The following is a 19,383-nucleotide window of genomic DNA, read 5'->3' on the forward strand; positions in this document are numbered from 1 at the left end:
TTTACAGAATTCTTGTCTGACTTATTGCTATGCATATTTTAGGTCAAGGGTAATCTAATTTTTTAATTAATCCTTTAAAGGTTAAATTGTATAGAACATCTGATCACAGAGTAAAGAAAAAACCCAGCAGTATATATAAAAATAGCATCCATTTAAGTTACATAAATCCTTATAAATATAAGAGAGAAATCAGTTATTCTATAAAAAAAATAATTCAGAACATGTGTTCCTGAAGCAACAGCAGAACATCCTCATGCTAAGGACTTCAGCTAGAAAATCTTTATAAATATACCTGCAAAAATCTTCCTCACTCTGACCAGAAATGAGTGTCAGAAGATGCAGATTTCTATTTTGCACTGAAACAGGAGCTCTCCTATTTGCTGTTTGCTTTTTGGCAACCACAGCCTGTCCTATCCCTTTGCAAACACCTTTCAGGGCCACATAAATTCTATTGGCATCCTCGAAGCTTTGTAGCAGGAGTTGAGACAGTTTGGGTGGGGGTTTGGGGATGGTGCTGTCACTGCTTTGCTGCCTGTGCATGGAATTTTTGTTTGACTCAAAAGAAATAAAGAGGAGGGAGGAAAAGCAGCCCTAAGCTGAAAGCACTCAGGGTCTGTGCACTTGAAAGTGCCACTCAGAGGGAAGAGAGTGGCCTCTGGTGTCCTCTTTGCAGTTCTCTGAGTCACCTGTGGCTTGAGTGACTAATTCATAATATCCTCAAGATGTTTGTGTCATATTAATAATAATTTCCACTGTTGGGAATTACACTCGTGTAACAGAGGCTAAAACAGAGAAACACTGTATTTGACTGTGTTTATATATTTTATATATATATATATATATATAAATTTTTTTTAATTTTTTTTCCCCCAGTTGTGATTCTCCTGTGCCTGTAGCTGGGAACAGCCATGTCAGCCCAAAAGGGTGGATGGGTTTCTTCCTTGGTTTTCCTTCTCTTCTGTGCCTCCTCCATCCCAAAATGTGGAAGTGCCAGCCTGCAGCAGGAGCCGAGCCCCCAGCACTATTTCAGTGGCTTGGAAGCTGGAAAAACATCCCTAGCTTTTTTCACCCCCAGTGGTAGGTGTTTAATGGGAGTTTCCATCAGCCTGGGGGCTTAGCAAGGCTTGGGTGAGAGCAGAACAACCACAGAATCATGGAATGGTTTGAGTTGGAAGGACATTAAATCCCATCCAGTCCCATCCCTGCCATGGCAGGGACACCTTCCACCGTCCCAGGGTGCTCCAGTCCCTCTCCAGCCTGGCCTTGGACATTCCCAGGGATCCAGGGGCAGCCACAGCTTCTCTGGGGATTCTATCTCAGCCCCTCACCGCCCTCCCAGCCAGGAATTCCTTCCCAATATCCCATCCATCCCTGCCCTCTGGCAGTGGGAAGCCATTCCCTGTGTCCTGTCCCTCCATCCCTTGTAAAAAGTCTCTCTTCATCTTTCTTGTTGGCTTCTTCAGGCACTGGAAGGCTGCAATTAATTCACCCCAGAGCCTTCTATTTTCCAGCTCTCAGCCCTTCCTCTAGCAGAACTGCTCCATCCCTCTAATCAACCTGTGGCCCTCCTCAGTGAAGAGGCAGTTCTTGAGATTTTTAAACCCAAAGGGGTTTTGAAGAGCTGGTTGAGCGCTGTGTTTTCACAGTTCCAAGTGCTCCTGACAGGCAGAGAGACCTCTTGGGTGGGTTCTTTGCTGGCTGTGTCCTCAGCCACAGTCCTTCAAACAACTTCATTCATTTTTGGGATTCTTTTCTGGAGGTACTGTGGAGAAGAAAGCCAATTTCCTAAGGAATTTTCCCCTCTCCCATAATACCTGCTAGAAAAAGGAGAGTCCCTGTCAGGAGGGAGAACTAAAGGCTGTCATGGATTAGGAAAAGATCCTTCACCTTGCTTTTGTTCTCCCTGGTCCCTGGGTGTGGTTTCCCAAGGAATGTGGGCTGAGGAACATCTCCCACATCTCAGTGTGTGGCAGGAGGATGCTCTTCACCCTGAGGAGTTGCAGAGGATTTTTTTCTTTTGTGTTTCAGTTTCTCCTGGTGCCCAGCCCTTCTTGGAGCAGATTGAGAGCTCAGCTGAGGTCCTCAAGGACTATGGCATTTCCGTGGTGAAGGTAAATGGGGTTCAGGGATGGAATAAGTAGGAGATGAGCAGGGAAGGGGTGAGCACAGAGCTTTCATAGAATCATGGACTCACAGAAGAGCTTTGGCTTCCAGGCACCTTAAAGCTCATCTCTTTCCACCTCACCTTCCATGGGCAGGGACACCTTCCACTATCCTGGGTTGCTCCAAGCCCTGTCCAGCCTGGCCTGGAACATTTCCAGGGATGGAAAATCCACAACTTCTCTGGGCAGCCTGTTCCAGTGTCCATGTTCCATGATGGATGAGGTTGGTTAACTTCTTTTCAGCTCAGTGCAATAAATATTTCATACAAAGGAATTTTTAGCTGAAATTTTATGCAGATTCACGTGAGGGAACTACAAATTCAGGGAAATTTAATTAGACTTTAAGAAGTGCTTATATATTTATATTTGGATTTATTTAGTTTCCTCCAGCTACATATCAAGCCTCAGTAAGGAGGCATTAATCTGTCACTTTGAGTGTGCTGGGCAGATCATGGGGTCTTTTGATCCCATTTGACCCAGATTAACAGGCTGAGCTGGAAAACTGAAGTACAGACTCCACTCTCCATCTCTGGTCTCCATTTTGGTGGATTTTCCCCCCCACCAGAAGGTTTGGAAAGGCTGGATTTACACTCTTGAATGGAAGAAAGCTTTAGGGGGTGTGTGTGTGGTCATTGTGGGGCTGAATCTTTAATTACACATATTTGCTGTCTAGGTGAATTGTCCCAAAGAGGATGTCTCAAGATATTGTGGAAAAGAAAATGCATTAAGGAAAGCCTTCCTGTTCAGGTGAGGGGCATTTCTGGGCACTGCACTGGGGTTTCTTTCCTGTGCAAATGTTTGAAGGAAACTCTGGCAGCAATCAGAGATGTCTGTGGAGGAGTGAGAGGAGCCATGAGGACAGCAGTGACCTGCATAGTTTAGCAAAAAGTTCCCCCAAAATTCCAACACAGGCAGAGGAGATGCTTTGTCCTCAGTGTGAATGCTCCCATCCTGCCCCAGGTTCCTTGGAGCAGCAGAGGGATGAGCTGTGGAACAAAACCACAGGAGAAACCCTCCATCAGTGTTCTCCTGTTCCTCTGGCCTCCCACCCCCAGAGCTATACTCAGGCCACGAGATTTTGGGTCTAGTCCAAGAAAGAAACACTTTTTGGTGCTCTCCTTGTTGGTGAGGTTAACTCTTCTACCCTGGATGGGCAGGTTCAGCTCCTGGTCTCTCCAGGGGTTGTCATCTGGAAGCTTTTCCATGTGTCAGCTCAGTTCTCATTGACTGTTACACTGATAATCATGGAATAATTAAGGTTGGAAAACACCTTTAAGCTCATCAAGTCCAACTATTCCAAAGACCTTTTGAGATCATTGAGTCCACTCCTTCCCCCAGCACTGCCAAGGCCACCATGTCCAGCAGGAACCTGCTCAACCAGGCTTGAACAATTCCCAACCCGGATCAAAGACATCTCAAGTGTGTTCTGCCATTTCTCCATCATCCTCCCCATCCTCTGTGCCTGCCTTGGCTCCCTTTTCCCGTGTGATCTGTGCAGTGAATCTCTCCGAGTTCCTTTGGTGCCTCTCTCTTCCCTCTGCAGAGGGAACCGACTGATCCGAGAGTTCCCCACCGACGCCCTGTTCGACGTGAACTCCATCGTCGCCAACATTTTGTTGTAAGTCCAGACCACATCCCACTCTCTGAAATCCTTTTCCTTTCTATTCCCATGAAATGCCAACCCCAGCTATTCCAGAGGCTGCTCTCAGTCAAGCTCCTCTCTTCATTATGCTTTGACTGTTTAACTTTTTCCTTTGATACAACTCAGCAGCACATGCCTGGGCACCTCCAGCTGGCTGTGAATCCTTAATCTGCCAGCAAGAAGCTGGAATTTTACCCTGTTTTTCCTATCATGGTTGTGTGACTGCAAATTTACTCTTCAACCAGTTGCTAATGAGGTTTTTTCTGCCTCCTCAGTGCCCTGCTCTTTAATGAGGTTAAATATGTTGAAACACTGGCAGACCTTGAGAACATTGAAAATGTGTTGAAAGGGAAGTCAAACATGGTCTTTGCCTATGTACCAGCTACTGGGACAGCAGGTATGGATGCTCAGCTGTCCATCTTTCCTCTCTTCCCCCAACCTTTTTTTGGTAGAATATCCAGGAGCTGAGTTTCTGACCCAAATCCTGCAAATGAAAACCTGAAAGGGCCACCCAGCCACAAGATCCCTATTTCCTGTGGAAGTCTTCTATGTCTTGCTTTGTTTCCAGAGGAATCAGTTGCACCAGAAAAGTTTTGCTGGGAGCATAAATCCTGAGAGATGGACTTGGAGAGGGAAAGCAAAGCAGTGGTTGCTGTCTTAAAAATAATAAATCCCTGGGCAGGTCTCTGGCTGTGCAGTGGATTGGATTCTCACGCAGCACCTGTTTGCTGGGGATCAGAAATGGGATCCAGCTCCAGTTGCTCATTTCCCTTCACAGTGTGTTTTCAGACAGACTCTGTGACATTGTACCAAGAGTTTCTGAAAGCCTGGGAATTGATATTTATACCTGGGAAGGATGAAACAGGAGATGTGGAGGGATCAGAGCTGAGTTCACCTTGCCTTTCCCTTTCCAGAGCACAGAGCTGTGATGGAGGCAGCTTTTGTCTATGGCACCATCCACCAGTTTGTCCTGACAACTGAGGCAGCACTGCTGAAAGCCACCAGGTACATCCAGCCAAACCCCCACCATGGAGAGCTGCTCCCATGCACTGTTTGCCTCACTCCTGGTGTCTCAGATTCCCAAATCACCTCTGGGATGGCATTAGGATGTTGTGCCAAGGTGGACAGTCAGATCTGTTTTCCAAAAGCTGCTAGTTGTGTTCCTGGCCTTGGAGCAGCCTTGCTGTTTGTGGCTGTGTTGGGTGGGATTTCACAGGAGAAGAGCCCCCTGTCTCCTTTGCATGGCTGATGGATCAAACCTCAGCCATGGATTTTCAGGAGAATTGATGTTAGAGTCCTAAAGCACTCCTGCCTTGTGCTGTGATATCCAAGAGCAAGAACTGCAGTGCTGCTCATGGATTTGGGAATCCTCATCCCATGGCCTCAGTGGTCACGGCCTTCCCATGCAGGAGGAGCAGCTTTAGAATGGCAGATCCTTCCATGTGACTGCTGAAGTGACCTCCTGCAGTCAGGAATGTGAGGGAGGAAGTGGGAACATGGCATGGGATGTTGCTTCCTCAGCCCACAGCGTGCCCAGCTGGCCAAGAGGCCAAAGGCGCCTGACTTGTACCAGCCTGTGGCTACAGGCCCAGGGCAGAGATTGTCCCCCTGTGCTGGCACTGCTGAGGCCACACCTCAGACCCTGGGGGCAGCTCTGGGCTCCTCATGGAAAGGTGGTGGAGTGTGTCCAGGGAAGGGAACAGAGCTGGGAAGGGTCTGGAGCCCTAGGAGAGGCTGAGGGAGCTGGGAAAGGGCTGGAGAATTCCTGAGGGAGCTGGGAAAGGGCTGGAGAATTCCTGAGGGAGCTGGGAAGGGGCTGGAGAATTGCTGAGGGAGCTGGGAAGGGGCTGGAGAATTCCTGAGGGAGCTGGGAAGGGGCTGGAGAATTGCTGAGGGAGCTGGGAAGGGGCTGAGCCTGGAGCAAAGGAGGCTCAGGGGGCCCTTGTGGCTCTGCACAAGTCCCTGGCAGGAGGGGACAGCCGGGGGGGTCGGGCTCTGCTGCCAGGGAACAGGGACAGGAGGAGAGGGAATGGCCTCAGGCTGGGCCAAGGGAGGTTGAGATTGGATATTGGGGAAAATTCCTTCCTGGGAGGGATTGTTTTGTCAGAATGGGCTGCCCAAGGCAGTGTTGGAGTCCCCATCCCTGGAGGGATTTAAAAGCTGTGTGGATGTGGCACTGGGGGACACGGCTCAGTGATGGCCTTGGCAGTGCTGGGAGAACGGTTGGACTGGGTGATCTCGGAGGGCTTTTCCAGCATTAATAACTCCATAATGATTTACCTGGGATTTTGTCACAAGCGTCAGCAGGGCAGGCAGCAGGGTGGCCCTTCCCGAGGTGCCATTCTATCCTTGCAGGATTCCGGGGAATTGTGCTGTGGCTCCCACTAGATGGCACGGTTGTCATTGCACAGGAATCGCCTCAATTCTCCTTAAAGCAGCGCCACCACCTCCCGAGCTGCCGAAATGGTGGGAGCTTCTCCAACAGGAACAGCTTCCAGCCAGCCCAGGCAGCAGGATTTGAGGTCTTAATATTGCACTTTGCTCTTCCATGGAGAGCTCTTTTAAATCCTTATCCAAAGAAGGTGATCCCTGTTTTGGGGGTAGGGAATGGGTGCATTGGAAAAGGAAAGTGACTTCCCAAAGTTACCCACAGATGAACAGCAGTGAGGGTGTCACAGCTAACCAGGGACACCTTCCACTGCCTCAGGTTGCTCCAAGCCTCGTCCAGCCTGGCCTGGAACACTTCCAGGGATCCAGGAGCAGCCATAATTCATCCTCCCAGCCAGGAATTCCCAATATCCCATCCATCCCTGCCCTCTGGCACTGGGAGCCATTCCCTGGCTCCTGTCCCTCCATCCCTTGTCCCCAGTCCCTCTCCAGCTCTCCTGGAGCCCCTTTAGGCTCTGGAAGGGGCTCTGAGCTCTCCCTGGAGCCTTCTCCTCTCCAGCTGAACATTCCCATCTCTCCAGCCTGTTCCACAGCCCTTCCAAACCCAGAGCCTGAGGATAATCTGTGAAACACATCAGCAAACCTGGTCCTTCTGCCAGGGCACTTTGAACCCCTGCTCAGGGTGGGTTTTGTTTCCTCTCTCCCAGCCATGATGACCCCGATGTCTCTTCTGCCTGGCTCTTGTTCTGCCACTGCCAGCAGGTCACAGAGCCAGCCCAGCCCTGCAGGAGGACAGCCCTGGCACAGCCCCTGACCCTGCTCAGCATCCACAGGCACCTCAAGCTCATGGGGGCTCCGTTGGTGGTAGGACTGGGAAGGAGGAGCTGCCGGGGCCCTGGGTGGGAGGGCAGGGGGGATGTGAGGATGAGGGAAGTGAGAGCAGAGAGAAAAGCTGAGTGTGGGAATCTGCCCCTTCCAGGCTGGGTCCAGGCAGGAATCACCTGGTGCAACTGTCTCACCAATTCAGGGCTGGCCAAAACATAAATAAACTATTGAGGGCATTTTCCAGATGACTCTTAAGTACTGCCCAACTCAATATGAAGCTTGTTCCAATGCTCTTGGTAAAGAAACCTTCCTGATGTTCTGTCTAAACCTCCCCTGATGCAGCTTTGAACCATTTCCATATGTTCTATCCCTGGAGATATCAGTGTTTCCCTCTCCACATCCCCTCAGGAAGCTGTGGAGAGCAATGGGGTCATCTCTCAGCCTCCTTTTCTCCAAACTAGACAGCCCCAAAGTCCTCAGCTGCTCCTGTAGGCTCCCTGCAGGAGTTTCAGCACCCTCTGGAGTTTGATACCAGTCCTTCACACCTTGGTGATCACGAGGAACAGGAGATTCCCTCCTGTCTCCCCCTTCCATGGGGCAGAGAACTTCAGCAGCCTCCTGTTCCCAGTGGTCATCCCTTCCCATCCAAAAGGATGAGTAGATGAGCTGGGAGTGCTCCTTCAGCCATTTTCCTGGATTAGACCCATGGAGGGAAGGCACTTCCTCAAGCACCTCCGTGCTGTCATGAAGCAGCACGTCCAAGGCAGGAAGGGAAGGATTCCAGCTCTTGCATGTTGTGGCTGGGATTTTCAAACTGCCTCAGGGAATGGATGCCAGGTAAATAAAAATGAGTGGAGATTTAACATCTGGAATTGCTAAACCACAAAAAAACCCACACAGAATAAAGCCCAGGTTTGTTTTTAACTGGGAAGGTCGTGACATGTTGGAACAGTTTAACTGGAGTTGTGTGGGTTCTGCTTCCACAGATGTTTTACAATTGGGGTTGGAAGCTTTTTCCTGAGAATTTCTGTGGCTGGGTAAGAGCTGAGGTACCTTCAACTGAGATGTGCTGCAGCATAACCCTGGCTGTTCTCTAGACAGAGGTTGCTGAGGACCCAGAGAAGATCTCCACTGTTCACTTGCAGCTCGGGCTGCCCCTGGTGTTCATCCTGAGCCAGAAAGAGACTTATGAGGCTGACAGGAGGACAGCAGAGTTTGTGGCCTGGCAGCTCTTGGGGAAAGCAGGAGTTGCCCTTTTGTCCAGGTATTTCTCTCAGGTGTTTTGGGGTTCTCCTTGCTTTCTATGGGGTTTCTGAGCTGGATTATCCCAACACCAAGATGACATTCAGTGGACTCAACCACACTTGGATGAGAGGCAGTAAAACCAGGCTATATCCAGGGTGTTTCATATTTAAGGATTTGTCCAGAATTGTATTAATTTTGAAGTGTTGCTGGCTTAGGGATGGAAAAATATTCAGACTAAGAGAGATTTTGGAGAGGAAAGTTAGCACTGATGGAATTAGGGCAGAAAGAGGAGAGGTGACCTTCCATGTCACACCACCTAATGTTCACTTTGTGTTTTGGAAGGGACCTCGTAGAGCTGAACGTTCTGCACCGGTCAAACGTCGCCCTCAAGACACCAGAAGAGGTTGGATGCTGGATTTCTTTATTGGACAACTCTTAGCTCTGGAGAGGGTGGTGGGATGTTGCTCATCTCTGGTGTTAATTTGATTAATTGTTAATTCCCTGAGGCTCAAGGGGAAGTGTCTTTCCCAAGTTTCACACGTGTGCATCGGATTATCCAGAGAATCCGTGGATTTCCCGTCCCTGGAAGTGCCCAAGGCCAGGTTGGACAGCCTGGGGTAGTGGAAGGTGTCCCATGGCAGGGGATGGAACTGGGTGATCTTTAATGTCCCTTCCATGATTTGGGTGCTGCAGAGCCATTGTGCCTGCTGGGAAAGAAAAAATAATGAGTTTATTTTGGTGTCAAAACATTGAGTGACAAAACATCTCCACTACACCTTAAGGCAACACAAGGTTGTGAACTAAATCCAAGTTCAAATTCCCCAAAGATCTTGACTTCTGGAGGCCTTAGGAAAGGCATCAAAAGATGGGAAAGGGACTGAGTGTGAAACAAAGAGCAAATAACCAAAGGTCTGTGCTGAGCTGATGTAACCCAGTGCCTCTGGCAGTGAGCTGGGAAAAGGGCAGGGTGTGAGTTAAATGAGGTTGATCAAGATGAGTTAAACTCTGAAGGGACCTGACCCAGCTTGTGAGGCAGGCTGGAATTGGGTGCTGGCAGATGCCAGGGAGCACACGATGGCCCAGATTACCTGAACTGTCACATTTGTGATTTCAGGTGCAGGATCAGACCTGAGCATCCCCTGAGGGTTTCCCTTGGCCTGCTGAGAGATGTGCATGTTGGGTGGCTCTGGGAGCCCGTGGGAGCTGCCAGCACTTTGTCATTTCTCTCCTGATGAACTTGCCATTTTCTCTCCAGTGCCTTTGTTTGTCTGAACTGGTGCCAGCACTGGTTTTAAGCTGACAAAGTCTCATTTCTGAGAAATCCATATTGCTTTTTTGCTTCTTTCCATGGGTTGGCAGTTCCTGTACACTTGAGAACATTTCTCCTGGCTGAGCTCCATGAGATACAGGATTTTTTGTGCTGGTTTCCCAGGCTGGGACGGGCTCTTCAGACCCAGCCTGACCCCTCTAATGAGGGGACATCCAAGTGGCCCCTGTACTTCCCTGCTCTCCTTCCCTGCTTGGCCACTGGGATTTTTCCTGCAGTGTTGGATTTGAGTAAAGTTGCTGTGAGATGGGGCTGGTGTTCACTTTCACCACAGGATCCCTCATAGCCACATTTTACTTCCTCACAAGGAAACCTCAGCCTGGAGCGAGAAAAACTCATGCACAGGAGAAACTGGGTCAAAGAAACATAACCCAGACATTCCCCTGTCTGGCAGCTTCAGGGATCTGTGACATATCCCAAAAATAAGGAGTTGGGAGATGGTGCCCCATCAGCCTTGAGTTTGGTCTGCAGACAAAATAAGTGGAGGGGGATGTTGTGCTCCCTCTGATTTATTGTTTTCCTCAGGGAATGCCAATCCAATACCTGGTCTTGGAAGACACTGATGAAGTTATAACCCTGGTGGAAGATAAGAACAAGGTCAAACAAATCCAGGAGGATGAGCAGGAGGAGGAGGAAGATGAGGATGAGAAAGAGAATAATAATCAAGGTGTGCAGTTAATCAGTGGAAAGCTGATTGTCATCAGACAGAAGGTGCAATCAGCATCAGACATGGCAAAGCACTAGAGAACACTTGCAAACCATCACAGTCACCTCATGGTGGCCACAAAGTGACTCTTTCATTCTCTGAGGTCACTGGAATATGGCAGACAGGTCTGATTTTCAGTGGAAACACCAGGGAGAAAAATCAGAGCTGGAAGAGGAACAGTTGCTGTGTGAGGGACAGGAATGTGCTTGGATGCACCAGCTCCAAAGGCATGAAGGGGTTAAAGGGCACCCAGCACCAACATCTGAAAATTTTCCATCCCTTTGGAGGGGTTTGAGACATGTTTTTGTAAGAGCAGACCCAGACCTCTCTCCTCCAGGGAGAAAACTCTGGTTCCTGCAATGCAGAATTGAAAATGCATTTGTTCTTTGTGCAAAGAAGCGGGGAAGGATCCTAGAGGAGCCTAAAGAGAATTGTTCCAATCCAAGGGCAGAGCTGGTGTGAAGTGGGATTAGGGCATTTTGGGGGTTTTGTCTGTGTGGCTGTGCCTCCTCTCCCCATACAAGATTTCACTCACCCCACGTTTCTGCTGAGAGATTCTGGGTTACAAAATCATGCACTGGGGTGGCCCAGGGGGCTGCAGTTCCCCCTGCCCTGGACACAGCTGTGATCCCTTGCAGATATTCAGGATGACCAGGTGGTGGAAGCAGTTTCCAGGGACAAGAAGCGAGAGCTGCCCCTGGAGCAGATCCTTGTCCTGACAGAGGAGAACTTCCACTCTTCCCTCTCGGAGGCTGCCCGGACAGTGGTGCTGTTTTATGCCAGCTGTGAGTATGAAATGTGGCCTGGCTGTCTCTTCTCTAACTTTGGGTTGCTCTCTGTGATTTCCATGATCCTGGAGACATCCTGGAGACAAGTTTTGGCTGTTAATCCGTGCCAAATCCTGTCCCATGAGCATTAATAACAATCAGATTAAATCAGTTCTTCTCATTGGCTGACTACAGCAGATATCAATCTGATATCTAGAGATTTTTAGCCTTCATTTTATAGGAAAATAATGTGGGACAAGAGGGGAAATTAATGTAGCATGGAGTCATGGGCTGGCCTAGACACTCTGCTGGCTGCTGAAGCATAAAGTTCAATTTTCCTTATTTATTTCAAATCTTAAAGAGCTTGAAGCACCTGGCGATGCAGAGATTGATGATGTGACATTGTCAGGGAGCAAGGTGGGGCTGGCTGTCCCCTGGCTGTCCCTCAGGGCTCTTTCCCCTCTCCTGTGTTTCAGGGGAAGCCGTGTCCCTGGCAGTGCTGCGCTCTTACTCCGAGGTGGCCGCTCACCTGAAGGGTAAGGAACCCCAGGGCTCAGGGCTTTCACCTGCTCCTGTCAGCAGTAGGAATCAAGACATGGATGGTGCCTCATTCCCTCACCTGGAATACACTCATTTTTCCTCCTCAGACTCCTGAGGGAAGTCATATCCACATCAGCTTGTTTAGGAACATCCCTTTGTGTCTTATTTAGGGATCTTTGCAGAGTCTCTGCTCCCAAGGAAAAAAAATACCAGGACAGGAGGAAATGGCCTCAAGTTGCACCAGGGGAGGTTTAGGCTGGATATTGAGGAAAATTTCTTCATGGAAAGGGTTGTCCAGCCCTGGCTGCCAAGGCACTGGTGGAGTCCTCATCCCTGGAGGGATTTAAAAGCCATGTGGATGTGGCACTTGGGGACATGGGACAGTGGTGGCCTTGGTAGTGCCGATGGTACAGATGGGCTCAATGATCCTGGAGAGCTTTTCCAAGCTAAAGAATTCCATGATTTTGTGATCCTGGAAACATTCAAGGCCAGGTTGGATGGGGCTCGAAGCAACCTGGGATAGTGGAAAGTGTCCCTGCCCCTTCCAGTCTAAATTACTCTGTGATCCCATTTGGTGGGCACAGGGAGAATTTGGGAAGGGCAGAGCCCCAGTGCCAGTGGGTGACACAGAGCAGCAAACAGCAGGAACTGTGGCCTGGAACATGGAAACAGGGTCCTGCTTGTGCCCCTCAGGGCCCAGGAGATACCCTACACATCAATGTGCTGTGTGGCACCTCAGCTCTGCTGGAAAAAGGAGCTGTGATTATCCCTGAGGAAAACAGGACAGACAGGTGTGGGCAGGCCCAGATCCACTGGGCTGGACAATGTCAGGGGGAGAATTGACAGTGATGGTGCCTCCAGGGCTCAGTTGTATGGGAATTCTCCCAGGTGGCCACAGAGCTCCATAAATAACACAGTGATGATGAACAATCAGCAGCACTGAGAGCCAGCACATCAGGGAATCTGGGAACAGAGGCAGGAGGGAGGGATCCTTCAGGAGGGTTTGTGCAGTGTAAGCCCCACATTCAGGCCTTTAACCCCATCCCACTCTGGTTTGTGGAGAGAGGTGAGATCTTACATGGGCTGAATCTCTTCCAGAGGTGCCTTTTTTCTCTCCTTGGCTGCAGGGGACACTGAGGTGGCTTCATCCCACTGTGGCAGAGTGGGGAAGTCAGGGAAGGAGCTATTCCACCACCTCTGGAGGTGGTTGGTGCCTTCTCCTGTTTTTTTTCTCCATCAAGGCTCATTTTTCCAGCTCCCTGGGACTGGGCACTGCAGGATTCAGCAGTGGGGACATGAGTGGAGTGTGCAGAGGACCCTACAGATTTCTGGGAAGCAGCTGCAGTGGGAGTTGGTTACAGGAAGCTCTCCTGGGAATGCTGCAGACAGTGCTGAGGGCTGGAGGAAAGCAGCTCTGCATTCATGGTTTGCATGAAGGGGAAGTCACTGGCAGCTTTGATCTGGATTGAAATCCCAGGAATAAACAGGAAGGGACAGGCAAAGTTGTTGTTGGAGATATTGGGGTTGGTGGTGGTTTGGGGTTTCTTTTGGACTTCCCCAGCATCCAGACCAGCTAAAGGAGCAGCACAGGAGGGTCTGTGGGTAAAACCCGGCCTCTTCCCAAGCCAGTGGCCAGGCCTTGGTGGGTTCTGCATGGCCAGGATTTCACCATGTGCATTCTGAATCACTTGATAGCAATCTCAGGGCAGGGAAGCAGCCACAGGCAGATTCTCAGCAGAGATCATGAACTGCCTGGGGTCAGGGCCTTTCCTCTGTGATCACTGAGGTCTCTCCAAAGGCTCCCAGGCCTAAGGTGACCCTGTGGAATGACTCCAGTCTGGTTTCTCTGCCGTGACCTCGGAGCAGACACACAACAGCTGCACTGGTGCATCTGGAGATCCTTTTTCCCTGCTGCTAAAGGAGCCTCAGGGAACTGGGAGAACCAGCTAGCAGAGGAGCTGGAAAACCTCAGAGGATGCTGTTCCCTGAGCTCTCACTGATGGCTGGATCAGGAGGACCTCAAGCTGTGCAGGACTGAGAATAAAACATGGGACATGGCTTGGGACACTCTCAGTTCCCCAGAAGCGCTGGTATTCCTGCCTGCTCTGGGGTGGAGCTTCCTTCCCAAGGGCTGGGAATCCACAAGCAGCTGTCTGAGGAGTGACTCACCCATGCTGGAGGCACATTTTGAGTTGCAGAAGCAGGTCCTGCTCCCGATGCCAATTCTTTGTGCAAAATGGCACTGAGAATAGGCCATGTGTGATCAAACACACCGGAACGGAGGAGGCTGGAGGCTGCAACGACCCCGTGAGTCATCCCATACCAGATGCTCAACAGATCCTCACCAAGTGAAGTTTCCAGCCCTCAAGTGTTTTCCATTTGTTGAGAGATCCAGTTTAGCAGGAGACAAAGAGGAGCATCTCTGCCTTGCTGAACTGAGCATGTTTCCTACCCTTGGAGCAAGAATTCCCCAGTCCCACCGGGGCTCACTGCTGCACCTCTGGTTTGCTTTTGCAAGATGGGAATTTTTGGAAGCAGCAGGGTTTAGAGCAGGGGATGTGAAGGTGAGACAGTGCTGAGCATTTCTTGGGTGGGTTATTGGCTTTTTTTGCAAAGAAGATAGGAAATCTGTATCTAAGGAGCGATATATTGTGATGAAAAATGGTTCTGCTTCCTCCTCTGTGCTCGTGGGGGCTTCTTGACCAGGGATTTACAAAGACAGGGGGTGAAGTTGTAGCTCAAAGGCAGGAAAATCAACTGCATGATTTAGCAGTTTATATGTGTGGAGCCTGACGCTGCAGTGAGGATTTCAGGGTTTGTTGTGTGGTGTTTTCCAGGTAGTTGTTCCCATTCTGCATTGGATTCTTCCTCTTGAAGTGCAGCACTTTGTAGATAACTTCTCTTTCATGTTGTAGCCTTTGGAGCAGCTCTTCAAGTGAGCTGTTTTTTTAATGAAATCATGGAATTGTTTAGGTTGGAAAAGCTTTCCAAGGTCATCGAGTCCAACCATTGCCCCTAGCACTGCCAAGGCCATCACTGTCCCATGTCCCCAAGTGCCACATCCACACAGCTTTTAAATCTCTCCAGGGATGGAGAATCCACCACTGTCCTGGGCAGCTGTGCCAGGGCTGGACAACCCTTTCCATGAAAAAATTTTCCTTAATATCCAGCCTAAAATTCCCCAGCCTGAGGCCGTTCCCTCTCCTCCTGTCCCTGTTCCCTGGGAGCAGAGCCCAACCCCCCCGGCTGTCCCCTCCTGCCAGGGACTTGTGCAGAGCCACAAGGGCCCCCTGAGCCTCCTTTGCTCCAGGCTCAGCCCCTTCCCAGCTCCCTCAGCAATTCTCCAGCCCCTTCCCAGCTCCCTCAGCAATTCTCCAGCCCCTTCCCAGCTCCCTCAGCAATTCTCCAGCCCCTTTCCCAGCTCCCTCAGCCCCTCCTGGTGCTCCAGCCCATTCCCCATCTCCATTCCTTTCCCTGAACATGCTCAAGCACCATGCCAGCCCTGCTTTCCAAATAATTATAAGTTCAAGTGATTATAAGTTCAAGGGATTCCTGGTTTTTCTTGCTCCCTATGGCACTGATGGTTTGTCTTGTCCTGGTTTTCTAAGACCTCTAGGACAGAGGTTCTTGCTGTTGCTGGGTTTAATAGCATCTAAAACCACAGCACAAGATTTTGTGTTCCTTTTTCACCTTTCTTCCCAGTCAGCAGTGACCACAGGGCTGGACAGTCCTTTGCTGAGTTACTCAGTTCCTGAAGGTTCTGCTCATTCAGTCATGAAGAAATGGTGCAGGTTGGGGTGGGAGAGGGACCATCCTGCACCAGGTGATTTTCAGGCCAGATGGGGCTCCTTCAGAGCACATGGTAGATAATTCCCTGAGCTAATATCCAAATATTAAAATTCATCTTTGAAATAGCTTCAAGCAGCCTCACAACTGGATTTGAACAGGACATCAAAGCCCCATGTCCATGAAATTATTTTCCAAAGTTGGGCAAGACACAAGATGATGTGGTAAGAGATGATGAGAACCAGCTATACTGGATCAGAGGTGTGAAATAAATCTGAGGTCAGGCTTTCACTCTTGAGATCTTCTTGCAGAGTCTGGGAATGACACAAACCATTTCTGCTCTCATGGAGTGTTTTGACAATTCCTGTCTGAGTGGATTTGCAGGCCCTTCACTTGTGCTGCTTCCTGCTTTTTCTGCACAAGAGTTTGACGCAAGGCAGAACAGCAGCAAACTCCTCATCTGAACTGCAGAACCTCAGATGAAAGTTGCAGAAAATGGTCCTGTGGGAGGCCAAGGATACAGGGATAAGGAGAAGGAACTCGTGCTGGGGTCACCTCTGCCTTCACCCCATCTACAGAAATCCTCATGGAATCCCAGAAGGGTTTGAGTTGGGAGGGACCTTAAAGCTCCATCTCATTCCACTCTGTGCCATGGGCAGGGACACCTTTCCCTTCCCAGGTTGCTCCAAGCCCTGTCCAACCTGGCCTGGAACCCTCCCAGGGCTTAGGAGGTCCACAATGCCCAGGCAACAAGGGTTTGTGCAACACTCAGCTGTGCTGAGTTCTCAGGAACTCGTTTTAGTATTTGGTCAGCCCTTCCCAGCCTGGCAGGGGTTCCTGTTGACCCTGCCCCGTGATCTCACTGCCCCCTCCAGAGCCCCCTTGACGTGTTGTTGGATTTTATTGTTTCTCTCTCACTGGCGGTTTCCCGACAAAACTTGGTTTTTTCCTCAGGAGGGAAATCTTCCAAACTGCTCCAGATTCTCATCTGCTTAAACCTTTCCAAAAATGTGTTTCCCAGGCTGGCTTGCTGGGCTCTGCAGAGGTTTCACCAGGTCAGAAGAACATCATTTTCTTCCCATGGGCTGCAGATGCTTTTGAGTGTCCATCCCTTTCCTGCAGCACTGGTGGTACCTTTGCATCCTGCTTCTCCTCATGGAATGATGCTGTCCTTACACTTTGCCTTTCAAATTGCTTTCTGCCGCTCTAGGCTTGAGATCAAAACCAGATTGGATGTGTTTTATTCCATCAGCCAGGCCTTTAATGAAAACAGTGATCAGAATCAGACCCAGGACAGGGAGAGAATAAAAGCTTGGCTGGTTTCTCTTGAGAAATCCTCACCATCTGCCCCAACCCTGGTTTTGAAGGACTCTTTGCCATGGTCTGTGTCCATGTGTGTACTTGTCTCTAGGTTTTATCCCATCTTTCTCATGCAGCTTTTGAGTCCTGTTCAAAGAAATTTAGGGAAGGAATGAAGATTTCTGAGATAGAGCATTCCTGCCATGGGCATGGACAGCTGCACAGTGTCCTTGGTCAGGCCCCTGAGGCAGCTGCCAAGGGAAGGGAGGGAGTGAAACTGGTCAGGATTTAGGTCAGGCTTAGCCATGGACCAACAGCAGCAGCCTGTGCTGGGCTTCACCCAGCCCAAAGATGAGAGAAAGGTCCCTGGAAGTGTCCAAGGCCAGGATGGACAGGGCTTGGAGCAACCTGGGATGGCAGAAGGTGTCCCTGACATGGCAGGGGGTGGAACTGGATGAGCTTTAAGGTCCCTTCCCACCCAAACACTCTGTGACTTCATGGTTCTTTGCTGAAGGAAATGCTGGAGTTGTACAAACCTTGGGCACTCAAGGAACCAACTTTTCATTTGCTTCCCTTCTTACCAATCTCTTGAGTCTCTTCCGTTGGTGAGATCCATAAAAAGCCTTCTTAGGACATTTCCCAGGACCCACAGTTGGACTGACTGCTCTGTAATTCCCAAATGCTCTTCCTTTCCCACTCCCTTGCTTGTGAGACCCCTTCCCGAAGGTCCTACAGGTGTCTGCTCATGGCTTGGGTGGGATCACAGAAAATCCAGAGTTGGAAGGGATCCACAAGGATCACCAAGCCCAGCTCCTGGCTCTCAGGACAGCCCCAAGAATCCCACAGGGCAGTGGATGGGAGCATCTTTCTTCCATTCCCTTTAACTGGTCCAGGTGCATTTGGCTTCATGGTTGAGGTAGAACAGAGATTTTTCAATATTGAACAGCTTAATAAATGAAAAAACCTTGGCTGCATCCTCCTCCTCCATCATGCCAAGCTTTATCTTCCCTCTTTCCTGTAAGTGAGTGCCTAGATTATTTCCTTCTCTTGGCCTTATTCCTAAGGTATTTCCAGTATCTTTTCCTACTGCCTTTTAAGCTCCTAGACAGCTGTCTCAAGATTTTGTGGTGTTGTTTGGAGTCACCAGTCAGATGTGAATGTCTCAGGGAATGTGTGATTTCAAGAGGGAGATGGGCTGTACTCAGAGGGATTGTATATTTGGGGCTGGATTTTGGTGCATTTCTGTCAGCATTAATACAAATACAGGCAATAATAATAAATAGCTCTGTTTTCCAACCAATTTAATATTGTTTTTAATTTTTCCTATCATTCCTGAATACTCCTTTTCCACTCTAGGAACCCTGGGGGTTTTGCTGTCCCGAGTGAACTGCTGGGACTGGCCTGGCCTTTGCTCCCAGGAGAATGTCACCCAGTTCCCCACCATCAAGATTTACAAGGAGGGACAGCAGTCGGTGACATACGATGGCATGTGGGGAACAGAGGAGCTGAGCAGCTTCATCCTGCTGTGAGTGACAAACCCCCACAGGGTGACACTGGCACATCTGCCATGTCCTTCTGCTGCCACCATCCCTGTCTTTTTGCTGGAATTAATTCTTTCTTATTTTTAGTGAGGATCCCAATGCTTAAGTTTGGCTCAGGCTGTTCTCTCTTTGCTGTAACCAGCTCCAGCACCTCTCTGGGACTTCCCAGATGATAATTTTTGTCTCTAATGAGGTGTCACACTTGTCCCATTGTGATGGGGCCTTGTTGGATTGAGGTTGATTGTTGGTTCTTCACCCCAAGAGCAGAGAAGACAACAGCCCAAGCTGTTTCTCTGCCTTTCCACAGGAGCCAAGTTCCCTGCCCACTGAAGCTGACCACCATGGATGAAGCAGAAGGATATTTAAGAGGGGAGATTCCATCTGAGCTCTCATCCCATCACCACACCTCACTCCTGGGAGTTTTTAGCACAGACACCAGCAAAGGTTTGTTGGGAATGGTGGGTTAAGCTTCATTCCTGGTGGGACAGGGATGCTTCCAGCTGTTGGAAGTTCACAGCACATCCTGCCTGGCACTGCCTTTTTCAGTTTTGCAGCGAGAGGCTGGCAGATGATTCCAGGTGTGGGATTTCAGATCCATACCCTGGCTCAGAGGACATTCAGCTGCCAGCTGTGTTTGCTGCACCCATGTGGGAGCAGAAACTTCCCAAGCCTGTTGTCTCTGTCGTATCTCCTGTCCCTTACCCAGAAGGGTTTGGCTCTGTCCTCTTTATGAGTCCCTTCAGAACAGTTTTAGGTTGGAATTAAATTCCCTCTTAACCTCTGGTTTAGCCCAGATCCATCAGCCTCTTCCTCTAGCCCATGTACAACATGTCCCAGCATATTCTTCCTTAAAAAGAGATCCACTCTTGGATCTTGCTGACTTCTCCTGAAGAAGGAACAACCCCAGTTCTTGTAACACACAATCCAAGACCTTTATTTTAATTTTTTTTAACAGAACAGCAATAAGATTAAAGGAAGTTTCCTGCATCAGAAGGAATGAAATGTGAATAACTCAATGTAATCCTCTTGAGGATTTTGGAATGGGTGGACAAAGAAATGCAAAATGTTACCAAGGGAGAGGGAATAAATCCAGTCTGGAGACAGAACACCAGGCAAATGACAATCATGGAATGGTTTGGTTTGGTTTAAAGCTCA

General features: G+C 49.5%; 1 protein-coding gene across 3 annotated transcripts in view; it reads left to right on the plus strand.

Annotated features, from left to right (window-relative positions):
• Nucleotides 1-19,383, plus strand: part of TXNDC16 (thioredoxin domain containing 16) — a 38,058-nt gene that overhangs the window by 5,006 nt on the left and 13,669 nt on the right. For all 3 annotated transcript variants that reach the window (XM_058829232.1, XM_058829231.1, XM_058829233.1), the window contains exons 2-15: nt 874-1,077; nt 2,029-2,111; nt 2,836-2,909; nt 3,706-3,780; nt 4,080-4,201; nt 4,719-4,809; nt 6,900-7,056; nt 8,115-8,281; nt 8,605-8,665; nt 10,115-10,256; nt 10,934-11,080; nt 11,539-11,598; nt 18,044-18,212; nt 18,536-18,672. In XM_058829232.1, coding sequence (XP_058685215.1) covers nt 909-1,077; nt 2,029-2,111; nt 2,836-2,909; nt 3,706-3,780; nt 4,080-4,201; nt 4,719-4,809; nt 6,900-7,056; nt 8,115-8,281; nt 8,605-8,665; nt 10,115-10,256; nt 10,934-11,080; nt 11,539-11,598; nt 18,044-18,212; nt 18,536-18,672 — 1,654 coding nt within the window. In that variant the 5' untranslated portion in view covers nt 874-908. The remainder of the gene's footprint in view (nt 1-873; nt 1,078-2,028; nt 2,112-2,835; nt 2,910-3,705; nt 3,781-4,079; nt 4,202-4,718; nt 4,810-6,899; nt 7,057-8,114; nt 8,282-8,604; nt 8,666-10,114; nt 10,257-10,933; nt 11,081-11,538; nt 11,599-18,043; nt 18,213-18,535; nt 18,673-19,383) is intronic.

Source organism: Poecile atricapillus, chromosome 1, assembly GCF_030490865.1.
Source record: "Poecile atricapillus isolate bPoeAtr1 chromosome 1, bPoeAtr1.hap1, whole genome shotgun sequence".
Taxonomy (NCBI): domain Eukaryota; kingdom Metazoa; phylum Chordata; class Aves; order Passeriformes; family Paridae; genus Poecile; species Poecile atricapillus.